The following is a 24,974-nucleotide window of genomic DNA, read 5'->3' as shown; positions in this document are numbered from 1 at the left end:
GATCGGCATTGCGTTCTAACCCACTTTCAAAGATAATGAGACTCTTTAAAACACTCAAAGCTATCTTAATAAAATGTGGTTTTATTGCAAGATATATCCCTACTTATTTGCCATACAAAAGCAGTTTGAGAATTTCAAAGATTAATGTTATAAAGTGTTTTATTCCAATCACTGTACCCGGCAATGTAATTGATTACGAATCTGTACAACACGTAAACGGGAACCTGTCCATTGCACACGTTGGCGGAACCATTTTGAGAATGCAAACTGAGCTCGCTCCACAAAATGGCTGCTCCATCGTGTAGGTGATGGCTGGAGTATTGTTCATTTTAATCTGCGCTCATAAGAAGATCATATTATTTTCATTATCACATTTAAAAAAATAATTAAAAAAAATCAAGGGGTTGTTTAAAGTGAAGATATTGCCTCTCGCTAATCACATGAGGTTATACCAACTTGTTCCAAAGTAATGGTGAATCCTTTTCTGACGCCTCCGAACAGTGTTTGTTTCTTAAGTCAGGTTCCATGACCCCAAGAAAGGTTACGTAGACAGCTATGCAGTCTCGGTTTTTGTCTCCCCATGTAAATAATTATAAATTAATTACTAAATAGTTACTGTGTCTGTACGCAGTTGATTAACTAAAAATGCTTTATCACGATTTGTGGTAAACGCATTCAGTTTTATGGAACTGCAAGGGGTAAATTTATCAAGCTGCGGGTTTGAAAAAGTGGAGATGTTGCCTATAGCAACCAATCAGATTCTAGTTATCATTTGTTTAGTACATTCTACAAAATGATAGCTAGAATCTGATTGGTTGCTATAGGCAACATCTCCACTTTTTCAAACCTGAAGCTTGATCAATTTACCCCCTAGTGTCTTACAGAAGACACACAGTAGGTGCGTATTGTACCAAAACTGTATACAAATTTATTTTTTTTTAAATTTATTTTCTAAATCAATTGGATGATGAGCTGCACAATCGGAGGTTTCTAAGCCCAGAGCTACACAGGCAATTTTCAGTCTGCATTTAAACCTCATTAGATCAAAACAGCTATGTGAGATAATTTCTAAGACCTCACTACATAGGTCAGATGTCGTTTCCTGCCCCTAATCGCCTAAACAAATTGAGTGAAAGAGCCTATTTTAGTCTGTAGAATTTCACACGATGCCAAACAGTTGCGACATTGCATGATCAAAGGCAATAGTTGTTCTAGAAAGAGATTAAAAATCACCTTGGTGGATCACTTCATAGGAAACTCGCTGCTGCAAAGCAGGAAATTGCTGGTGAGCAATTAATGGGTGACTGAAAATCACTTGTGTAGTTTAGCCCTATTATATCTTGGATCCTTGACCTAGAGGTTGAGACTATGTAAAAAGAAAACAGTGAACGTGGCATATACAAAAGTATTGGCACCCTATCGCAGCCTGCAAACGTTCTTGTAGCTCACTGAGTACCTCTTGGTTGGTTTTGAGAAAATGTGGGGTGTTTTGTTGTCTCGCTGAAACGTCCAACTCTTGTTCAGCTATACTTTCCTCATTGATTCTGGGACATTGGTTTCTAGGACATGTTACTGATTTGTTCAACTATGCAGTTGTCTTCATCTGGCTTAATTTAAAGCCCATTGAGTCATATTTTTACTGTATAGAAAAAAACCAACTATTAACAGAAGGGCTGCAAAGGCTGTATTCACTTTTTTAGTTTTGTTGAATATGTAAGTTGGGACAATATATAATAATTATACATTTAGGCCTGCAGAAATATGTCCCGTATACCTCTCGGTGTTACAGAATGACTGAAGTGCATCTTATTTCGTGGTCCATCGACCCGCCCTCTAACACCAGCATTCTCGTCACCCCGTTCGATGACTGGTCTCTGAAGTGGGGTTCGATGGCGTCGTTGCGAACGAGCAGTATCTCTTCTTTGTTCACTGTTGATCGCAAACTGTAGCGGATCAGTCGTACTCCGGGCAGCCTCTCTATAAGCGCTTGGTAATGGGAATAGAAAAACTTGTAGGTCCACGCCAGCAACATCATGGACACCATCATCTGCAGCAGGAGGAGGAGTAGACACGAACCGTAGAGGAGCAGGTGCAGCAAGCAGCAGTGTTTGAGAATAGCGTGAGCCAACCACGCCGTGGATGCTGCTACCACTGGAGAGTCTATTGCTGGCGTGGTGTCCTGGGGTTCTGGGATGGTAGTGAGCTCTTGTGTAGGCATCATAACAGATGTTGTAGGAACATTGCTTGCTGTTGCAATCAAACGTGTCGTCATCGATGTGCTTGGGTCTACCTTCATCGTTGAGTGAAAAGTCGAAGTCGGCACCTCTGTGGCTATTTCAGTTGTCCTCCCAACTTCAGTGGACGTTCTAAAACTTGTTTGATATGTTGTGCTTGGAGTTTGTGTGGTTCTTTCACTTGTTCTTAAAGCCCCTGTTGTCCACGTTGATGCTAAACCTTTTGTGGTCATTCTTTCTGTGATGTGTGTAGTGATTCCTCCAATCTCTATGGTCATTGTTGGTGTTTGCCACACTGTTGTGGTTAGTACCGGTGTGGTTTTTTCCGTCTTCGCAATCTCGGTTAGTACCGGTGTGGTTTCTTCCGTCTTCGCAATCTCGGTGGTTAGTACCGGTGTGGTTTCTTCCGTCTTCGCAATCTCAGTGGTTGGTACCGGTGTGGTTTTTTCCGTCTTCGCAATCTCGGTGGTTGTCATCAATGTTGTTATCCGTGGTGACGTGGACTTTTTGGTCGTTGGTTCAACCTTTGTGACTTTAACGGGTGTCAAGGGTTGTTTGGGTACTGAATTTAAGTCGATGTCTCCTCTTTTTTTCACGTGGCACTGATCCGTGTCGTAATATAGAAGTGGGGTTCCGTCTAAACAGACGACGCTCTCTGCGTTATTAACCGGATCACTGTCAATGATGTGGTAGACTGAATCGACGTTCTCCTCTATCCATTTCTTAAAGTACTCGAGAGCACAATTGCAGTTCCACGGATTCTTGTCCAGATACACGTAGGCCAGAACGAGATCCCCAAAGAAGCCATCGGGAATTTCTGTCAGTTTGTTCCCTGTTAAGTAAAATTTTTCTAGGTGATCAAGACTAGAAATGAGTTGATCTGGGATGATCCAGAGCTTATTGTACGACAAATCCAGCTGAGTCAGCAATGGTACGTCTTTAAAAACCTTTCAAATTAGGAGAGAAGAATTATTATAAAAAAAAAATTCAACTAATTTCATGTCTAAAAACAGATTTTTAAAAGTAGCTAATATTGAATAGCAATATGATAACCATATTGAATTAACAGAGGCTTAAAAATATTTTATTTTATCACTTTAAGTGATAAAATATATTATCAATCTCCAATTCCTTATCTGTGTGGAGTTTGTATGTTCTACCCGTGTTTGCGTGGATTTCCTCCGGGTGCTCCGGTTTCCTCCCACATTCCAAAAACATACTGGTAGGTTAATTGGTTGCTATCAAAATTGACCCGTGTGTGTGTTAGGGAATTTAGATTGTAAGCTCCAATGGGGCAGGGACTGATGTGAGTGAGATCTCTGTACAGCGCTGCGGCATTAGTTGCGCTATATAAATAACATGATGATGATGATTATCACTCTTCAATTCTGTCTAGAAATAACAAAATTATTAAACTGCCAGACCTTTTTTGCAATCTAATGAATGTACTACTTCCAACAAGTTGCCTATGCATGGTTACAAATGAGTCCTAGGGGTGTATTTACTAAATTGTGGGTTTGAAAAAGTGGAGATGTTGTCTATAGCAACCAGTCAGATTCTAATTATGTATTTAGTACATTCTACAAAATGACAGTTAGAATCTGACTGGTTGCTATAGGCAACATCTCCACTTTTTTAAACCTGCAGTTCAGTAAATATACTCCCTAGGCTTTCAGGACGTGAGTTTAGGCACTAAGTTATGACTTTGAGATGGTGCTGTCTTATATAGCAAGATTTGCTGGGGTTGGATCACAAAAATTTAACCGAAGAGGAGATTGGATCCTTGGTAGGTCAAGAAAGACTTAGGAGAAAAGTAATAAATTTAAACTTAGTAAGAAAATACACAAAATGTCCAACAATAAGTAGTAGCACCTCTTTAGGAAGATGGTCGATTTCATTCTTCTGGAGTTCCAACGACTTCAGTTTTTTCAGTCCTGCAAAAGCTGTGGCGGGGATTGTGGAGATGCGATTGTTGGATAGGACAAGGTGAGTTAAACTTGACATTTGAGTCAACTTTGGAACTGCGTCGAGCGAATTATTGGCCAAATTGAGTTCTTCTAACATCAGTGGGAAGTCCACCTGAAAGCTAGACAACGCGTTGTCAGACAAGTCCAACTCCACCAAATTCTTCATACCCTTGAAGGTTGAGGTAGCAACAGACTTCAGGGCGTTAAATCGCAGGATGAGGATCTCCGTGTCCTTGGGTATTTGAGTCAAGGGGATTGTGGTTAAGCCGAGCTGGGCACAAGATGTTTCTTCTTTGTCCTTTATCGGGTTTTTCTCTGTGGTACAAGATGACTGAGAGTTGACTTTTATGGTTAAAAGAAGAATGAGGAGCCCAAAACATAGGACTGAACTCATGGTGACGATGTCAAGTCAACGTGGGCTGCAAAAGAGTGTTAGAAGTAAGAATGTTAATTAATTGAGGAAAGTATAGTTTTAAGGCAAGTAGGTATAGAATCTATTAATACATTTGACTGATGGGGGGGGAAATGGAGTGTCAGAAATGTTAAAAATAAACAGGCTTTTTATTCCATCCACTTTATTAAATTATTACCCAACATCCAACCTATCCCCCACTAGGACAACTGTGAAGAACCCCGGGAGAACATGCCCCTTGCTGCAACAGCTTGTTGTTCCAGAGTTGGCAGCGCTGAGCAGGTCCAACAGCGCTGGGTCACTTGCTAACGCATTGGGCAGAACAGAGGCTGCATGCGGCTAGGGCCTGTGCTACAGACTAATTGCCAGTCTCCTGGTTGTCCATGCCGAAACAAAAAGTGTTGCATTGGCAAGCCAAACCCTCCCCGCCCCCCGAACGGAGGGATTCTCTGGCATAAAAGCAAAGTGTTCTGCTAGTTGGTCGGGTAGGGGCTTTATGGGGTAAACATTTAGGGGGAGTCACACTTTAAGTCTTGGCTGTCCGTTTTCGGACTAATTGTTCAGCTCTCGATTTACAATGCACCATTGAATTACTGTTGGCTACAAGATAAGTATATTGTTTTTATAGCAAACATGCAAATAGGAAACTAGGCATGTCCTATCACCACACAAGATCTGCGTCTCTCATCCACACTCATTACATCCTCCCATTCCTGGTTACAGGACTTTTTTCGGGATGCACCCACTCTATGGAATTCTCTCCCTCGCACAAAAGACTCTCCTCTGGTCTACAAGCTTTCAAGTGTTCTCTGAAAACCCACCTCTTCAGACAAGCTTATAATATTCCTTAACCACCTTCAACCTCACTACATTACCCTATCACCACCTGTAATACAACTACATAACTGCTGATATGCAATACCTTCGAAAAAAGAAGAATCATGGGAAACTACAACAACTAACAGAGGCATCTGGTTCCAATCTGCAGACTAAAAATCGCAGGTTTAAGCAGTAAGTTCACAAGTCAGCCGATAAAATCACCCATCTGCCTGGTAGTACGTCACTCCTGAGCCTGGATAAAAGGTGGCATGGTACATTCTATTAGTCGTCCGCCATACAGGTGTAAGCCTCGTTGTTGATCCTCAACACTTTGAGGGCTTACGTTCCACCTGCCTAATGTTTATTTTTGACTATTGCCTTTGTTAAAATCTTTACTATTCAGTCTTCTAAATTATCGCTTGGTGCAGCCTCATTGAGGTCTTAGTTAAGTCATGGCGATAAGGAAACATTGTGGCCAGCCTTTATTTTTAGTTCCATTGTTTGGGATGTGCCAATAAATGCGCTTAGGTCACAGAAAAAGCCATCCCGTTGTCACGCTTCAATGCGGAACGCTGGGAATCACAGCTATGGAGCCCGGCATATGATGAAAGCATAAGATGTTTATTGAACAGGTTCAAATCAGAGAATACAGGAAATGGTATGCACCGAATATTGCAGATACTGAACAGGGATCTCTGAGTGAAGTTGAAAACTGGTAGCAAAAAGGAAAACAGCAGATGCAGGGCGAATGGCTGAGTAGAGCGAAATCCAGTGCAGAGATGTCAGCAGCAGCATGTAAAAGTCCCAGAGCGCAGGAGAACAACAATAAGGAACAGCAACATAACAACATTAATGACCAGCAAAGGTAACTGGGAGAGGCAGGTATAAATAAGGGAATAGGTGCAAACGATTAGCTAGCACATCAGGTTAACCCCTGGTAGTGAAAAGAGACAAAGCAATGGCACAGTAGCATCATATCTGGTGGTTCAGAGGTACTGCAGGATAAATAAAGTCCAATACAGTCCTAGAGACAAGAACTGCTGACACAATGTTGCAGCAGAAACGTAGGCAGATCCTAAAAGTCATTAATCTGGTGCCCAGTTACTGCCACTTGTGCGGGTATGCAGAAATCGGGTCATCTTCCATATCCAAAATAGCTATGAGGGCACACATGGCCTGGCCGCAGAATCAGGTGCATTACTGTTGCACATTCCCATCCCCGTACCTAAAAGCTTCCATTTAATGTAAATTGTAGGGTTGAAAGGGTGGAGCAAGGAGGACGGCCATACAGGAGGCTCACGCTCCGTTCTAATGCAGTTGGGTTCTGGAATAGTGTGACGGATTAAATAACATTACATCAAATGACTGCCATCTCTTTATAGGATTCTGACATTTTTAGTTGATATACTATTCTATTATAGTAATGATGTGTTATTACAGCCATTGGTGCTGGTGTGTTGAGTAGAGTTTATTATATTCCTCATGGTCGTTAGGCTATGTTGGCATGAGTTGGGATTAGCTGTACAAATGGCTTGGGAAATTTGGAGTATAAGTTTTATGGAAGTTGAGGTGTAAGTTTGTTCATTTAATAAACTGGCTGCAGGCATCGTCCACCCATACGAGTGCTGATTGTCTTTATGAATGTAAGTACTTAACATTGGCTAGGTTTAAATGATTAAGAGCATTAAGCTCAGTAATAAGATAATACAATACATTTAATCAAATAAAGAAACACCTAATAACATCAGCAGTCATTTTAAACCAGTGTTACAAGTTATAATAAACACATCGGACATTATAGCAGGAAGAGGAGGATTGCTGTGTTTGACTTAAGGTAATTTTTGGAAAATTTATGTATTTACTTGTAGGTCCAACTATGCGAATTTCATATATTTCTTTATATTTTAGAAGAGGAATGTAGGTGCACATCGGGTAGCGTATTGTATTAAATATCTTTATATTTTATGAGCATGAAATAATGAACATGGACAAAATCACCTGTATTCCTAAATTCTTCCCATAGTTACTTAAAAAAATAAATTTGTTCTAGAATCGCTAAGAAACATATTGCTTTTCAAAATAATTCATAATTTTTTGTTATATCAATGTAGTCTACCATTGACTTGGTAAAATATATAGCTAAGGCATTACAAATGTTGCACATGACTATTACTGCTTGAAATGACTGATTTATAATTTATTATTCGCGTATGACTGGAAAGCCCCATTTTCAGCAGCCGTTACTCCAGTGTCCCAATTCTGGGTTCAAACATGGGCAAAACAAAACATCTTTCTCAAGACACTTCAGATAGTCAAGAAACCTAAGATTACATACAAAGGTGCCCACTACTGTCCTGACTGAAAAGGGCAAATTGGATCTAACCAGGATAGATCATACTTGCCTAGTCTCCCGCAATTTTCCGGGAGGCTCCTGATCTCCCGGAAGAGTAGGCATCCTCCCGGACTACGGTGGGCTTAATATCACAAATTTGCATCATCAAGCCACGCCCCCTCATATGCCTGTCACATGATCTTCCATCCAGGATATCTCGGAGGATAGGTTATAAAGTTTGGGAAATGTGGGATAGATGAAGACGCAGATTCCCAACTGTACCAGAGAGTAAGTACATCACTGTCAGCAGTTTGAGAAGCAGACACCTCACAGGTCCTGAGTTGGCGGCTTCCTTAAGTAGTACATGCCAAATACCAATGTCATCTGCAACAGTAACTAGACAACTCCGGGATTGTGGCCTTATTGGCAAAGTTGCAAAAAAAAATAAAATAATAATCCATGTTTCATACTGGCAAATAGGGAAAGAAAGTTTAAAAAGGCCAAGAGAAGATAGATACTGGATGGTGGTTGATGACATAAAACAAAAGACACAGAGACCTTGAAGTGACCGCACTCACATTACATAATAATACCTGTTAAAAGATGTCAGACTGAACATGCATCTCTTAGTTTTCATTTCGGTCATTTGTTGCTTTTAGTTCAGGTGTGAGATAACAATAAAGGTTTAGCAGATAGAATATCACCGACACGTTGTTGCTAATTGTATCTTATATTATTCATTTTCTCTTTGTACTAGTAAACAATCATATTTAATTCACCTGATTACAAACGTGGGGCAGAATTACAGCCACACCAGGCAGTTGTCATATTTGCAGTGCAAACATTTGGTAACTATTTATGAACTTAAAAAACAAAATGAACTGTTAGCTCTGCTGGTTACTGCTGTGAATTTGTCTGACAGGTCTAGGAAGACAAAGTAACACAAAGAGGAATTAATGCATCTATGTACTCACCTCTCCCAGACCATGTAATACAAAGTGTCAGAGATCTGCCTGTGGGCTTCATATATGTCCGCTGAGTCCTTATCTTCTGCAGCCGCTGTTTCCTGATGCTAATTTAATGTGAAGGACGTAACTGAAATGTTATTTCTGTTTTAAAAGAGCTGTGTGTTCCTTTGTAACTACTTTATAGTGCAAAAAGGAAGTATCTCTATATATTCTATATTCAAAATGATATTTCATGTGTATACACCATCATGTTTATTTGATAACGCAGAACAAACAAGCAGATATTACTATTTTCGTTAGACTAAGGTCAGAACTTCTTTTTATTGTCAATCTTGGTATCCTGCTCTTATATGAGACCCCAGTTTTGAAGTGGGTGGAGATAGAACAACCTATTAGAATGTTCACAGCTGTATAAAGTATTTCAGGAGAGCTGCCCTTGTGGGAGGCAGTGAACTTTCCTCTCGGGTGATTATATTAGTGAGGACAGGGCTGCATGCAACAGGGGCAGTGACATGATGTGAGGAGGGGAATGGAGGCAGCAGGAAGACACAGACTGAGAGTTATATAGTGGAAGGAGCAGGGACCCCAAGCAGCACAGAGTATATTAGGAGATGAGTGATGTGTTAGTGAGGACAGGGCTGCATGTGACAGGGGCAGTGACATGATGTGAGGAGGGGAATGGAGGCAGCAGGAAGCCACAGACTGAGAGTTATATAGTGGAAGGAGCAGGGTCCCCCAGCAGCACAGAGTATATCAGGAGATGAGTGATATGTCAGTGAGGACAAGGCTGCATGTGACAGGGGTAGTGATATGATGTGAGGAGGGGAATGGAGGCAGCAAGAAGGATGATGGGGTAATAGTTATGTCAAAAATAGATTATACTGTTGAGGAACTAGAAGTCCCAGCAAGCCCCGGCAGCCATTGATGATACACAGATAGGTGGTGACATTGGACAAGTTCTGACCATTCTGCCCTAATGGGTTCTCTTTGTGTGGTTAGAAGATGACACAGATCAATTGAGGTTTTTTTTTGGACAACATCAATCACCAAATATCATCAGCAGCAGCATTACAGTCTGCTTGTGTCTCTCTCTGTAAATTTCCTTTCCTGAATCTTCTCTTTCAATGTCTCAGGCAGTTTTTAAGCGTCCCCAATCTGAGCACCACAGCAAGGCAGCATAGGTCAGTTACGAAGCGCCAAAGGGCAGCTCCTCAAGGCAGACACTGCGCTGGACCCGCTGTGCTCCTTGGTTTGTGTAAATGTGTCCAGATTTCCACCAGGGGGCGTAGGGTGTGGAGACTACGATAATATACAAACTCTGGCAGCCAGGGGACAACAGGCCTCTCCTACCAATTTGGCTTTGGCTCAGCTTCCATACTTTGTAACTGTATCATACGATCTTAAAAAAACTAATTCTGACTGTATTTTACTGAAATCCGATATAAAATACTTGTACTAACATATAAAACCATCAAAAAAGCTGCACTGACATACATCTCCTCACTTGTCTCAAAATATCTCCCAACTCAACACCTCCGTTCTGCACAAGATCTACGTCTCTCTTCCACTCTCATCACATCCTCCCATTCCCGGTTACAGGACTTTTTTTCGGGCTGCACCCAAATTGTGGAATTCCCTCCCTTGCATAATAAGACTTTCCTCTAGTCTTCAAACCTTCAAGCGTCCTATGAAAACCCACCTCTTCAGGCAAGCTTATAATATTCCTCAACCACCATCTTAATCTCACTAGGTTACCCTATTACCACCCTCTACACAGTGCAAACAAGACTTACATGTGTTCTTTCTAGTCTCAACCCTCTGACCCCAGACCAACATTGATGTGTGACTGGATCATACAGCCCACTAAGCACTTTTCCCCATTGCAGTCTATGAACTGTGTGACACTTACCCTCATGTATCAAACCTCTATTGTCCGATAGATTATAATTTTGTGAGCAGAACCCTCTCACCTCTCTGTCTGCCTGTTAATACTCAGTCTTGTTTTATTACTGTGTCTGTCCCTAATTGTATCGTGCTGATGCTATATTAATACATGTTAATAATAAACTCGCTGGGGGTGTGGTATGATGTCATCTGGGTGTGGCTTGGTGAGTAAAAAAACAAACATAGGTGAAATCTTCACATCTTCAAAAGTTTGCGCATAGTCTGTAGAGAAAGATAACAAACTTTGTTCTGTGAAGCAAAGACGATTGTGGAGGTGGTGAGGGTCCCTGTAAGGAGTCGTTGAGATTCCTGGCTCGGCTATCAGAGCGGCCAGTTGATCTACTGGTGCGTTTTGCTTTGTCACAGTAGTAGCTGCGGAGTAAAAGCTCTTATTTCTGAGGCTATTTATAAGACTTCATTAACCTTGAAGATGACATGATGGAGACCCGAGAAGACTCTTATTTCCTCGCTCCCATTCATTCCCTCTGCCTAGATGGCATTCCTCGGCCCATATGCCTGTCTCAGTTTGCCATGCCCACCCCCTTGGCAGCTGCACACGTCCGTGTCAATCAACACGTGGGAATAAATACTACGGTTCACTTACCGTGTTCTTTGTAAAGCTGATAGAGTGAAGAATAATACATAAAACCTTCACCATCACCTGAATACATTTTACTAATGTGCTCCTCAGCCCATAGCTGGAGCCCCGTGGCTTCTACTTTTATTATTATCACCACTTATTTATATAGCGCCACTAATTCTGCAGCGCTGTACAGAGAGCTCACATCAGTCCCTGCCCCATTGAAGCTTACAGTCTAAATTCCCTAACACACACACACACACAGACAGACGGACACAGACTAGGGTCAATTTGTTAGCAGCCAATTAACCTACTAGTATGTTTTTGTAGTGTAGGAGGAAACCGGAGCACCCGGAGGAAACCCACGCAAACACAGGGAGAACATACAAACTCCACACAGATAAGGCCATGGTCGGGAATTGAACTCATGACCCCAGTGCTGTGAGGCAGAAGTGCTAACCACTGAGCCACTGTGCAGCCGTATTTACTGGGACTCCTCCGATTCTCCCACAGTTCCAACCGAAAAACGGGGTGGGGAGCTGAAATCCATAGATGGCAGCATGTGATTGGTCGTTCTGCTTACACCTTTCCTCTGTTACTGTTTTAAAGTGGCCAAAGGCATCGATTGGGAGGAGCAGGTGCCTATAATGTTTCCCGTGGGTGGTAGTGAAGCTTTAAGGTTGAAAAACATCATTTAAACATCTCTGCTCTACTAAGTCTTATAAAATTTGCAAAGTTATGTCCCCTTCTCATGGGGGAGTCGTGGCCATGTCTACATTTCGCAAAACTCAAACTTACCAATTTTTTACCCTTTCCCTCCGGGAGATCCCGTCGGGCAGGTGAAATGTGAGGACGGAGGAGGACGACAGGGGCGCGGTGAATCGTTTCTTGGAGGCGCCCAACCTGGCTACTTCACAAGGATGTGGGTAAGATGCAGGAGAATGGACTGCTCTCCCGGGGGTCCGGGAGACTTACCTTGAATTCAGAGTCTCCCAGATATTTCGAGAGAGTGGGCAAGTACGACAAAACTCGACTGCTGGGAGCGCAATGACAGCATAAGAGGACACATAGTCCATCACCCTCACACTCACCGTTTCAGTAACGCCGTTACAGCATCAGGTGCGTTGGGGGATGGCCGGCAGAAGAGGGTGAAGTGCCCCCGGCTCAGTCGCCCACCCTTCCATGGTAATACCCCTGCCAGGCTGTGCCAAGAATTTGGGGAGTTTCCTTAGAACCTTAAGACATATCCTTGTATGTAACCCCTTATTGCCCGAGGCACTCTGTAGCTTTGAAAAACTTTATTTCTTACGGCAATTGCATTTATATATTGTTCTTTTAGGATAGAAAATATATAAGTTATTCCACTCAATGATTTTCTTTAGCACTCTCCAGCAATATGCTCGGTAGAACGTTCATCTATTTCTTCTGTTTATTTTGCAATCTAATGGCTGCACATCAATTGTTTTTGCAAAAGATCCGCATTTTAATACGCGCGCGCACCAAATAGTGGGTATGCATATGTCCGTAAACCACTACGGAATATGCTGCCGCTATCTAATTTGTATATGACAGTCCATTACATTATTATATTGTGTACACATAGGGTAATGTGACTTTAGTATTTACTACTAACACTGTCACTCCCCATCTCTATGCATTTTGATATATTCTGCATTCTCCATCTCCAGCCCCCAAAACTGGACTTATTTTGACAACTTTCTTCCTATCGTTAGATCTAAAGGACTCAGGTTCTACACATATTTATTTACCTCTTATATGTACGACTGGATAACGAAAGAAGAATGAGTTATATATATATATATATGTCATAACTTACATGTACATTATCTGCTCTGGGTGGAGCCTGTCACATGACATGATTTTGACAGCTGTGCATTTCACGAGGGGTCAGGGGGGACGTGAAAGAGGAAATCACTTAAAGGGGCTGAGAAGACGATCTTTTTTTCTAGCCTAGGAAATACTGTATCCTGTCCTTAAGTAACTCATTCCTCCACTCAGGCCCCCTAATCTATACGGTCCTCCAAGCTGGGCTTGAAGCTGACAATCTAATCATGGGCTGGGGTCTCAGACTGTTCATCCTGCTTCCCCTCCTGAGCTGTGAGTCATTGTCTCTATACTACATGTCTATCTATAGAGCTGGGAGCGTGTTGTGTCTTCGTTGTCACTGTCTCTGTGTCTGTCTAATGTGACTGTACAAACCCTGTCTGTGTCTAGCTCACAGACAGGATCTTAGTATGTTAATTTAACTGATATGTATGAAGTGCATGACCATATCATGTAACCCAGCTTGTCAACATCATCCACTATTATTATTATTATTACATATCCCTGCTTTCTACATCATCCACTATATCAGATATCCTTTTTAAATGGTAATTATTTCAACCTCTTTGCACCAGAATTTGATCTGAATTAAGAGAGTGCATTTTTATTTTAAATGGTATGCTGTTCTTTCACTGTTTGTTTGTTTAAACCTTTTATGGCTAGTGTTGGTTGGGGGTGTTTATTTAGGGCTTGATTGAAGTACACAGATCACATGTGTTTGTTAACCAGATATATTCATTGATAGAATGGCTGCATAGGTAGTGTGTGTCTAGTTCTAAGTGTGTCAGTTAAAAGTGGTAAAAAATGTAACAAGCATAATTCGGAGTTATACCGGACTTAAACAGGAGGAAACAGGAAAAGAACATTCTGCCTATTATCACAGCTACACAAGGACTACAGTCAGTATTCACCTGAAATTCCATATTCTACCTCTGATGTTTTCAACTCTCCCTGGCTACAAGCTCCATGCAGCATGAGGACTGTTTTGGACTCTGATCTTATTTTCTTCTCATCTCATGAAAGTTTGTCCTATTTGTCAGTTTGTTTTCAATGCAAAATCCACTCTGTTTAATCAGCCTGCTGTACTACTTGCTCAATCACTCCCTACCCATGCTACAGTTATTTCAGTCCCCTATCTCAGCACTGTACTTCAATTCTATCTAAGCTTTTTCTCCCATCACAAGTAGGAAGAAATTATACTGTCTTTCAACCAATCTCCTCTCTCATGACTCTGCAAAATCTCAGCTACTCAATCACCTGCTCTTTATTACTCTCCATTCAGCACTTCCACCCACTCCCCCACATGGCTCCCCACATCATTACTTTATACTATCCAGACATCCAGGAATACACTACATTTGCTGCAGCCTAGCTCCGCACTACTTATCTGATTACACTGGACATTGCAATTAGGCAATTCCTTTAATTCCTCATTTTGCTATTTGACTCATAGCCCCAATGCTTGCCAAAATATTTATCTTTCTCTCTTTTCATGGCATTATCTTTAGGACTATATCATCCCTCACCCATCCTGCAACACACACCTCTGTCCACATTGCCTGTTCATTACTTCACTCACCTCTAGTGAACACTCATGAACTCTTTTCCTATTTAAATTCAATAACTTTAACAGCCGCACCCTGCTGCCAGAAACTAAAAAGACACACATCTTACAATCACCTTTCCTGCCTTTCTTCCTTCCTGCTTCTATTAGCTGGTGATATATCACCTAATCCAGGTCCCCCTCAATTCTCCCACACGCATATATCTGAACACTACAGAAACCCAGCAAACCTCGAACACATAACCTGTCTCCCCTCTCTTCCAAAATCCTTTAAATGTGCCCTTTGGAATGCACGCTCTGTTTGTAACAAATTTACCTCCGTACACGATCTCTTCATCTCAAACAACCTCAACCTTCTAGCAATAACAGAAACATGGCTCACGCAATCAGACACTGCCTCACCTGCAGCCCTTTCACATGGTGGCCTCCATCTCACCCACACCCCCAGACCGGGAGGCAGACGAGGAGGGTGGGTTGGACTACTTCTCTCCCCACAGTGCGCGTTCACAGTTCTACCAAGTGTCCCATCACTCACGTTCACATCTTTTGAAGTACATGCTGTTAGGATTTTTAACCCATTCTCTATGCGTGTTGCTGTCATCTATCGCCCCCCTGGTCCACACCAACACTTTCTTAAACACTTCTCTGCATGGCTCCCTCACTTCTTATCTAGTGACATTCCCACCATCATCATGGGTGATTTCAACATCCCTATTTCTAATCCACGTTCCAATGCTGCTTCCAAACTACTCTCTCTAACATTCTCACTTGACCTCTCCCAGTGGATTGAATCCGCTACTCATCAGGATGGCCACTGTCTTGATCTTGTTTTCTCTAGACTATGCTCAGTTTCTGGTTTCCTTAACACTCCTTTCCCCCTCTCAGATCATCACCTTATTAGCTACTCGCTCACCCCAGTTCTTTACCCTTCCTAGTGTCAAACTCTTCCAAGCCTCCTCACAACCGCAGGAATATTAACTCTATTGATTTTCAACAGTTTTCCACCTCTCTCCAACACCTTCTCTCCCCAATTTCTACATTCTCCTCCCCTGATCGGGCAGTACCCCATTTTCATCAAACCCTAGCAACTGCCCTGGATCAAGTGGCTCCAGCGACACTACATACATCGCGTAGAATTCATTGCCAACCGTGGCACACAACAGTAACACGAACTCTACAAAAACTTTCTCGTAAAGCAGAACGTCACTGGCGTAAATCTTGTACCTCTAATGATTTCATCACATATACTGATATCTACCACTCCTATAGAAATGCTCTGGACACTGCAAAACAAACATACTTCCAATCTCTCATCTATGCTCAGGCTTCTAATCCCAAACGCCTCTTTAACACATTTAACTCTCTTCTGAATCCTCCTGCTCCAAATCCTCCAACTAACATCAGTGCACAGGATCTTGCTTCCTATTTCAAGGACAAAATTGATAAGATCAGGCTTGAAATGGTATCATCTCCCTTGACAAGCAATCGGCTCAATTCCTTTGTAGCACCCTCTGACACTCTCTCTTCATTTGATCCCACAAATAAAGAGGAAGTTTCTACTCTCTTCTCATCTTCCTCCTCTACCTCCTGTCCTCTTGATCCCATTCCCTCACAAATTGGTAGGTCCCTGTCTCCTGTTCTCATTCCCCCTCTAACTAAAATCTGTAATCTATCTCTTTCTACTGGTATTTTTCCATCTATATTCAAGCATGCAGTGATTACTCCCATTTTAAAAAAACAGAATTCTGACCCTAACTCTCTCGTAAATTACCGCTCCATCTCCCAGCTCCCATGCCCCTCCAAGCTTCTCGAGAGAATTGCCTACACTCAGGGCTGCCAAGAGGAATTCAGGGCCCCGGTACAACAACTTCATGGGGCCCCCCATAAAGCTGAGAATGAAAAAATTTTTGTGCCGCCGCTACGGCCACAACCACAATTGTACGACCACACACACATGTGGGTGTGGTCGTACAATTGGGGGCATGGCTATGAATCAAAAACTTGCATTGCTGGGTCACCAAAAATTGGGATTGTCCCACTAGAATCACTACATTTCTCACACGCTCCTGCTCTCTCCTACCTGTTCTTCTCACTTTCACCAACTGTGGCTGCAGGTTTCCTTAGCTGCAGCTTGGCAGGAACCTGGAATGTTGGGAGTCCTATTTGGGAAAAAAAATGGGTACTTTTAGAAAATTACAGCCAGCACCAGCGTTAAATCAATAGCACCCACGATTAACAATTAGGCCTTCCTCCAGCCCCAATATTAAAATAATAGGTTTATTTATTAAATGTGAATACTATTTCCCTCCCTACAAACAGCCCCAGCAATAAATTAATAGTATTTACATTTCAGAAATATACCTATTTACCGCAACCATCACTGACATTAAATAATTCATAGGCACATTTAATAAAGAGACCTCATTGTCCCCCACATTCAGTAGCCCCCAAACCACCCCATCTTAAACTCTTTCATCACTGTGCCATGCTGCCCCCGTTCTCCATCACTGTGCCCTCCTACCCCCCCACTCCATCACTGTTCCATCCTGCCTCCCCCCCACTCCATCACTGTGCCATCCTGCCCCCCCCACTCCATCACTGTGCCATGCTGCCCCCACTCTCCATCACTGTGCCATCTTGTTCCCCCTCTCCATCACTCTGTGCCTTTCTGCTGCCCCCCCTTTTTTCCCTCATACTGTGCCTCTCTCCCCCCCTTTTTCCCTCATACTGTGCCTCTCTCCCCCCCTCTTTTTCCTCATACTGTGCCTCTCCCCTCCCTTTTTCCTCATGCTGTGCCTCTCCCTCCCCCTTTTTCCTCATGATGCGCCTCTCTCTACCCCCTTTTTCCTCATGATGCGCCTCTCTCCACCCCCTTTTTCTTAATACTGCGCCTCTCTCTACCCCCTTTTTCTTAATACTGCACCTCTCTCTACCCCCTTTTTCTCAATACTGCGCCTCTCTGTACCCCTCTTTTTCTCAATACTGCGCCTCTCTGTACCCCTCTTTTTCTCAATACTGCGCCTCTCTGTACCCCTCTTTTTCTCAATACTGCGCCTCTCTGTACCCCTCTTTTTCTCAATACTGCGCCTCTCTGTACCCCTCTTTCTCAATACTGCGCCTCTCTGTACCCCTCTTTTTCTCAATAATGCGCCTCTCTGTACCCCTCTTTTTCTCAATACTGCGCCTCTCTGTACCCCTCTTTCTCAATACTGCGCCTCTCTGTACCCCTCTTTTTCTCAATACTGTGCCTCTCTGTACCCCTCTTTTTCTCAATACTGTGCCTCTCTGTACCCCTCTTTTCCTCAATACTGTGCCTCTCTGTACCCCTCTTTTTCTCAATACTGCGCCTCTCTGTACCCCTCTTTTTCTCAATACTGTGCCTCTCTCTCCCCCCACCATTGTTCCTCACACTGTGCCTTTTTTTTTTTAATTTACATTAGTATTAGCTGTTTTCTTCTCTTCTCTTCTCTTTTGTCTTCTGTCTTCTTTCTTCTGTCTTGGTCCTGTCTGCCCTGCTCCTCACTGACTGCCGGGCGTGACTTGATGATGTCACGCCCGGCAGTCAGTGTAAACAAAGCAGAGAGGAAGGAGGAGGGGCCGCCGGCGCCGCTATTTTGTAAGTATCTTTCTTTTTTTTTTTTACTTTTTTACAACGCTGCTCCCCCCCCACCAACGAAGGGGCGGAGCCCCGAACCGGCGCCCCCCCCATATACAGCCCCCCCCACGCAAAAATAAAAAAGCAAAAAAAGTAAGTTTAAAAAAAAAAAAAGTAAAAAAAAACACAACCTGAACAGTGAGGACCCGGGCCGGGCCCCCTGGCATGCCCGGGCCCGGGAAAATTAGTACCCGCTCCCCCCCCCTCTCGGCGGCCCTGCCTACACTCGCCTCACACACTTTCTTACAGCAAACAACCTATTGGATCCTCTTCAGTCAGGATTTCGCTCTCAACACTCCACAGAGACTGCACTGACCAAGGTTGTCAATGATTTGATCAAAGCAAAAAGTAAAAACCATTACTTTCTTCTAAATCTACTGGATCTCTCTGCTGCATTTGACACTGTTGACCACTCTCTCCTCATACAAACGCTACAATCCCTAGGTCTTGAAGGCACTGTCCTATCCTGGTTCTCATCCTACCTATCTAATCGCTCTTTCAGTGTTAATTTCTCTGGATCCACCTCTGTTCCGCTTCCTTTATCAGTTGGAGTACCACAAGGCTCAGTCCTAGGTCCTCTGCTATTCTCTATCTACACCACTTCTCTTGGAAAACTAATAAGCTCCTTTGGATTTCAGTATCATCTCTATGCAGATGATACACAAACCTATCTATCCTCTCCTGATCTTTCACCATCTGTGTTGTCCCGCGTTACTGACTGTCTTTCTGCCATTTCATTTTGGATGTCTTCTCGCCAACTCAAACTCAATCTCTCAAAAACTGAATTAATAATATTTCCACCCAAAAACAGAAGCTTCCTGCCTGATATTTCTGTTTCTGTTGACAACATGACCATAAATCCCACCCCGCAAGCTCGTTGCATAGGTGTAATTCTTGATTCACAACTGTCGTTTATTCCCCACATCAACTCCATATCTAAATCATGTTACATACACCTAAAGAACATTTCCAGAATACGCACATATCTGACACAAGACACCGCAAAAACATTAATTCATGCACTCATCATCTCCCGCATCGACTATTGCAATTCCCTCCTTACTGGTCTTCCCAAAGTCAGACTTGAACCCCTACAATCTATTTTGCACGCAGCGGCTAGATTGATTTTCCTTACAAACCGTTATTCCACTGCTGAGCCACTCTGTCAGTCTCTACATTGGTTGCCTGTATTTCAACGAATCCAATATAAAATTCTTCTACTAACATACAAAGCCATCAACAAAATTGCACCGACATACATTTCCTCACTTGTCTCGAAATATCTCCCTACTCGATACCTCCGTTCTGCACAAGATCTACGTCTCTCCTCCACTCTCATCACATCCTCCCATTCCCGGTTACAGGATTTTTTCCGGGCTGCACCCACTTTGTGGAATTCCCTCCCACGCACAGTAAGACTTTCCTCTAGTCTTCAAACCTTCAAGCGTTCACTGAAAACCCACCTCTTCAGACAAGGTTATGATATTCCTCAACCATTATCTTCATTTCTCTAGATTACCCTATTACCATCCTCTACACAGCTAACGCAAGACAACAACCCTCTGACCAACACTGCCACACATACAGCACACTCAATACTTTTACCTTTGCATTCTAGCTGGTCCATTGTGCAATATGATGTAGCACATGCCCTTGTGTTTCTAACTCCCATTGTCCCATAGATTGTAAGCTTTCGAGCAGGGTTCTCTTACCTCTCTGTCTGTATGTATTACCCAGTATTATCTTATCAATGTTTGTTCCCAATTGTAAAGCGCTACGGAATTTTCTGGCGCTATATAAATAAATGTTAATGATGATGATGATCAGCCACTATATCACATATCCCTGCTCTTCTACATCATCCACTATATTACATATCCCTGCATATCTACATCATCCACTATATTACATATCCCTGCACTTCTACATCATCTACTATATCACATATTCCTGCTCTTCTACATCATCTATTATATCACATATCCCTGCACTTCTACATCATCCACTATATCGAATATCCCTGAACTTCTACATCATCCACTATATCACATATCCCTGCACTTCTACATCATCCACTATATCACATATCTCTGCTGTTCTACATAATCTATTATATCACATATCCCTGCACTTCTACATCATCTACTATATCACATATCCCTGCTCTTCTACATCATCTATTATATCACATATCCCTGCTCTTCTACATCATTTAGTAAATCACATATCTCTGCTATTCTATATTATCCACTATATCACATATCCCTGCTCTTCTACATCATCCACTATATCACATATCTCTGCTCTTCTACATCATCCACTAGATCACATATCCCTGCTCTTCTACATCATCTATTATATCACATATCCCTGCTCTTCTACATCATCCACTATATCACATATCCCTGCACTTCTACATCATCCACTATATCACATATCTCTGCTGTTCTACATAATCTATTATATCACATATCCCTGCACTTCTACATCATCCACTATATCACATATCCCTGCTTTTCTACATCATCTACTATATCACATATCCCTGCTCTTCTACATCATCTACTATATCACATATCCCTGCACTTCTACATCATCCACTATATCACATATCTCTGCTCTTCTACATCATCCACTATATCACATATCTCTGCTCTTCTACATAATCTACTATATCACATATCCCTGCTCTTCTACATCATCCACTATATCACATATCCCTGCACTTCTACATCATCCACTATATCACATATCCCTGCACTTCTACATCATCCACTATATCACATATCCCTGCACTTCTACATCATCCACTATATCACATATCCCTGCTTTTCTACATCATCTACTATATCACATATCCCTGCTCTTCTACATCATCTACTATATCACATATCCCTGCACTTCTACATCATCCACTATATCACATATCTCTGCTCTTCTACATCATCCACTATATCACATATCTCTGCTCTTCTACATAATCTACTATATCACATATCCCTGCTCTTCTACATCATCCACTATATCACATATCCCTGCACTTCTACATCATCCACTATATCACATATCCCTGCTCTTCTACATCATCCACTATATCACATATCCCTGCTCTTCTACATCATCTATTATATCACATATCCATTGTGCGCTCACCTGAAATAGTGGTTGAATATATTTATTTATTTATTTATTTATTTAAACTACTAAATAAACCATCTAGAGCCCCATTAATAATGTTTGTTCACTATATTTAAATTTGTTTCGGACTAAAGCTGCTCCTATAAATGAATTACTGTGTAATAATAACCTCTATAAAAAACCTTATAGAAAAAAAAGGGAGCGCATCCCGACTCCCCAATCAACATATACCACCCATCCAAATAATCAGTTATAAGGATAGAAAAAATGTATACATAAAACACAGTCCATCTTGATAATAAGGAACAGGGAAAAGAATCGGATGCCTTTAGAATGTTCTATTGAATATAATTAATGATTCCAATGGTGCAGACAACGGAACTCATTCATTCATAGTCTCACACAATATTGGAAAGGCTTTCTCCGCAAAGTTATCATATGGGGAAGGGCAGTCGCTTTGGACTGTAAATACAGACGTTCCTCTCTTTACACCTCAGGGAGCCAATATCATCACTTAATTCAAAGGTATACACAACATTAATCAGACCACTGCATACGGGGCTACTTATCGTCAGAGTCCACCACACAGTGTATTCCACCACACACAGTATCTGTGTATCGTCTCTCCCTCAGCAGCGAGTTAGAACTAACAATCGTATCTGTTACCTTCCACGGAAGATGAAATTAAGGTGTATACCTTTCAACTTCTGGGTCCAACTTGTATACTTCCATGTACCAGTCACATCCATACAGGCTTGATACTTTAAACCTTGGTTTCACTCACCTTACGCGTTTCTCCGCATAGTGTTTCTGCGGTTTCCTCAGAGATAGGGAATTAACAACAGGACTTCCTTTTAACCCGGGAGTCACAGCCTATTTTTCCACAGGTTAATATTTACTAGTGCACATTTCTCTTATCTTCTGTGTCATCTACTAGATCCCACATCACCTCTCGCTTACATCAGGGTATCTCAAACCCAGTCTTTATGGAACTCTAACAGTGCAGGTTTTCCAGGTCACAAGTGAAATAATTATACCACCTGTGGATCTTTTGAAATGAGTCAGTCAGTAATGAATACACATGTGCTCGAACAAGGAGATATGGATTACATGCACTGTTAGGCTCACTTGAGGACTGGATTTTACAAAACCCTGTTTTACATCATCACCTAGACCATGCTTCCCTCCTCTTTGACATCCTCGTTCCACTAGATTACAAAACCCTGCACTTCTACACAGTCTGATAGATCACTGTCACCATTGACTCTAAAACATCTTGGGTGGGAGTCATCCAGGATTTTATTGTCTATATATTAGCTGTTAAGGAATATTGTAAAGCTATGATCGGCTACAATGTGGTGACCTCAACCATTTTACTTTCACACACGGACATCCAAAGAGAGAAATGAAATAACAGCAGTGAAACACGTCTAGTAAGACTGGAACATGCAGATTGTGACACATTGCTGTCTTCTCTCTCTTGTCTCAGATTGCAGTGCCAGTGAGGAGACTCGACTGATAAAGGACCTTTTCGCTGACTACGATAAGCAGTCGCGTCCTGCCAAGTCTATCAATGACATCATTGAAGTGCAGCTCAAGCTCACCTTGACCAACCTCATCTCCCTGGTACTTATTGTCTACTAAGTACTGCTAATGCTTCTCTTGATAATAGTTCTTTACTCTATTATAATTATTATCCTTTATTGATATAGTGCTTACATATTACCAGAACTGTACAAATCTAGGCGAACACGGGGGAGGGTGTGTCTGAACAGGACACATAATATACCAAATTAAAGGTCTTGGTCTGTAGATTTGCAGAAAAATTGGTGTTGTAGTTGGCTGCATCGTTTCGGAGTTATTTCGCAAACCGTCCACCAAGCAATGCAATACTATAGTCCTCTGGAAAATGTGATAGTTGGCAATACACCTGGGCACCTGCTGGTCGTTCTGGCAACTGTGACAGTTAGTACACTCTCCTTGTGCACCTGCTGGGTGACCTGGAACATGTGACCTGCTGGGTGGTCTGGAAACTGTGACAGTTATTTGCAGCCCTGCTGGGTGACCTGGATTACATGACCTGCTGGGTGGTCTGGAAACTGTGCCCAGTTATTTGCAGCCACATTTATCAGCGCATCTTGCAGGGACCATGTCCAGCAATATAACCTTGATGGAAGAACGTATACATATATTGTAGCGTATAAAGAAATCCTTTAGTTCCTTTAATATAGTGATTGATAATATAGGTATTTATTCATTATACTCCATTGTTAAAATTTGTACATGTAATGTAGTGTATAAAAAAGTTATTTAATTCTGTTAGTAAACTAATTACATTTCAGTTTAATTTAAGGCGGGTTTCGCTAGGTACATTCATTTTATTACATGGGGCTTTAATACGCACATACTATGTGCTCTATTTACAACATAGGACAGTTATGGGTTCTGAATATCTGCATTTCTCCTTAAACTTTCATTTTTTTATTCATTTTGTCAGAAAGAAAGAGAAGAGACACTAACAACGAACGTGTGGATTTTAATCGTGAGTTATCTCTGCATCTGGTCTTTTTTCTTGATTGTCTATTCAAGTTTGTTTTCTATCGCTTATAGATTGTGGATATTATAGTATGCACAAAAACTATCTGTGTTGCACCGCATACCCGATACACTTTATGCCCTGCAATTCCCATACACTTTATGCCCTGCAATTCCCATACCCTTTATGCCCTGCAATTCCCATACACTTTATGCCCTGCAATTTCCATACACTTTATGCCCAGCAATTTCCATACACTTTATGCCCAGCAATTTCCATACACTTTATGCCCTGCAATTCCCATACACTGTATGCCCAGCAATTTCCATACACTTTATGCCCAGCAATTCCCATACACTTTATGCCCAGCAATTTCCATATACTTTATGCCCTGCAATTTCCATATACTTTATGCCCTGCAATTCCCATGCAATTTATGCCCAGCAATTTCCATACACTTTATGCCCTGCAATTTCCATACACTTTATGCCCTGCAATTTCCATACACTTTATGCCCAGCAATTTCCATATACTTTATGCCCTGCAATTTCCATATACTTTATGCCCTGCAATTCCCATGCAATTTATGCCCAGCAATTTCCATACACTTTATGCCCTGCAATTTCCATACACTTTATGCCCTGCAATTTCCAAACACTTTATGCCCTGCAATTTCCATACACTTTATGCCCAGCAATTTCCATACACTTTATGCCCAGCAATTTCCATACACTTTATGCCCAGCAATTTCCATACACTTTATGCCCTGCAATTTCCATACACTTTATGCCCCGCAATTTCCATACACTTTATGCCCTACAATTTCCAAACACTTTATGCCCTGCAATTCCCATGCAATGTATGCCCTGCAATTTCCATATACTTCATGTCCTGCAATTCCCATGCAATTTATGCCCAGCAATTTCCATATACTTTATGCCCTGCAATTTCCATATACTTTATGCCCTGCAATTCCTATG

At 41.9% G+C, this 24,974-nt stretch overlaps 1 protein-coding gene across 3 annotated transcripts; it reads right to left on the bottom strand.

The window, feature by feature from the left end:
- Positions 1–1,687: 1,687 nt before the first annotated feature.
- LOC142151094 (uncharacterized) lies at positions 1,688–14,074 on the bottom strand. Of its 3 annotated transcripts, none has more exons than XM_075206407.1 (3): positions 14,013–14,074; positions 4,107–4,620; positions 1,688–3,181 (listed from the first exon to the last, which is right to left on the bottom strand). In XM_075206407.1, the coding sequence occupies exons 2-3, from the start codon at positions 4,593–4,595 to the stop codon at positions 1,784–1,786; spliced, it is 1,887 nt and encodes a 628-aa protein (XP_075062508.1). In that variant the 5' UTR covers positions 4,596–4,620; positions 14,013–14,074; the 3' UTR covers positions 1,688–1,783. The 3 variants fall into 3 exon arrangements, with proteins under 3 accessions (XP_075062508.1, XP_075062507.1, XP_075062506.1); XM_075206406.1 differs by lacking the exon at positions 14,013–14,074 and adding an exon at positions 11,100–11,196; XM_075206405.1 differs by lacking the exon at positions 14,013–14,074 and adding an exon at positions 8,739–8,955.
- Between the last annotated feature and the right edge of the window lie 10,900 nt (positions 14,075–24,974).

Source organism: Mixophyes fleayi, chromosome 4, assembly GCF_038048845.1.
Source record: "Mixophyes fleayi isolate aMixFle1 chromosome 4, aMixFle1.hap1, whole genome shotgun sequence".
NCBI classification, from domain to species: domain Eukaryota; kingdom Metazoa; phylum Chordata; class Amphibia; order Anura; family Limnodynastidae; genus Mixophyes; species Mixophyes fleayi.
This window is presented reverse-complemented; position numbering and strand designations above follow the sequence as displayed.

Coding starts and splice junctions, on each gene's coding strand:
- LOC142151094 (XM_075206407.1), bottom strand. CDS start 4,595: ATGAGTTCAGTCCTATGTTTTGGGCTCCTCATTCTTCTTTTAACCATA. Junction 3,182..4,106: donor TCGACCATCTTCCTAAAGAG/GTGCTACTACTT, acceptor CTAATTTGAAAG/GTTTTTAAAGACGTACCATT.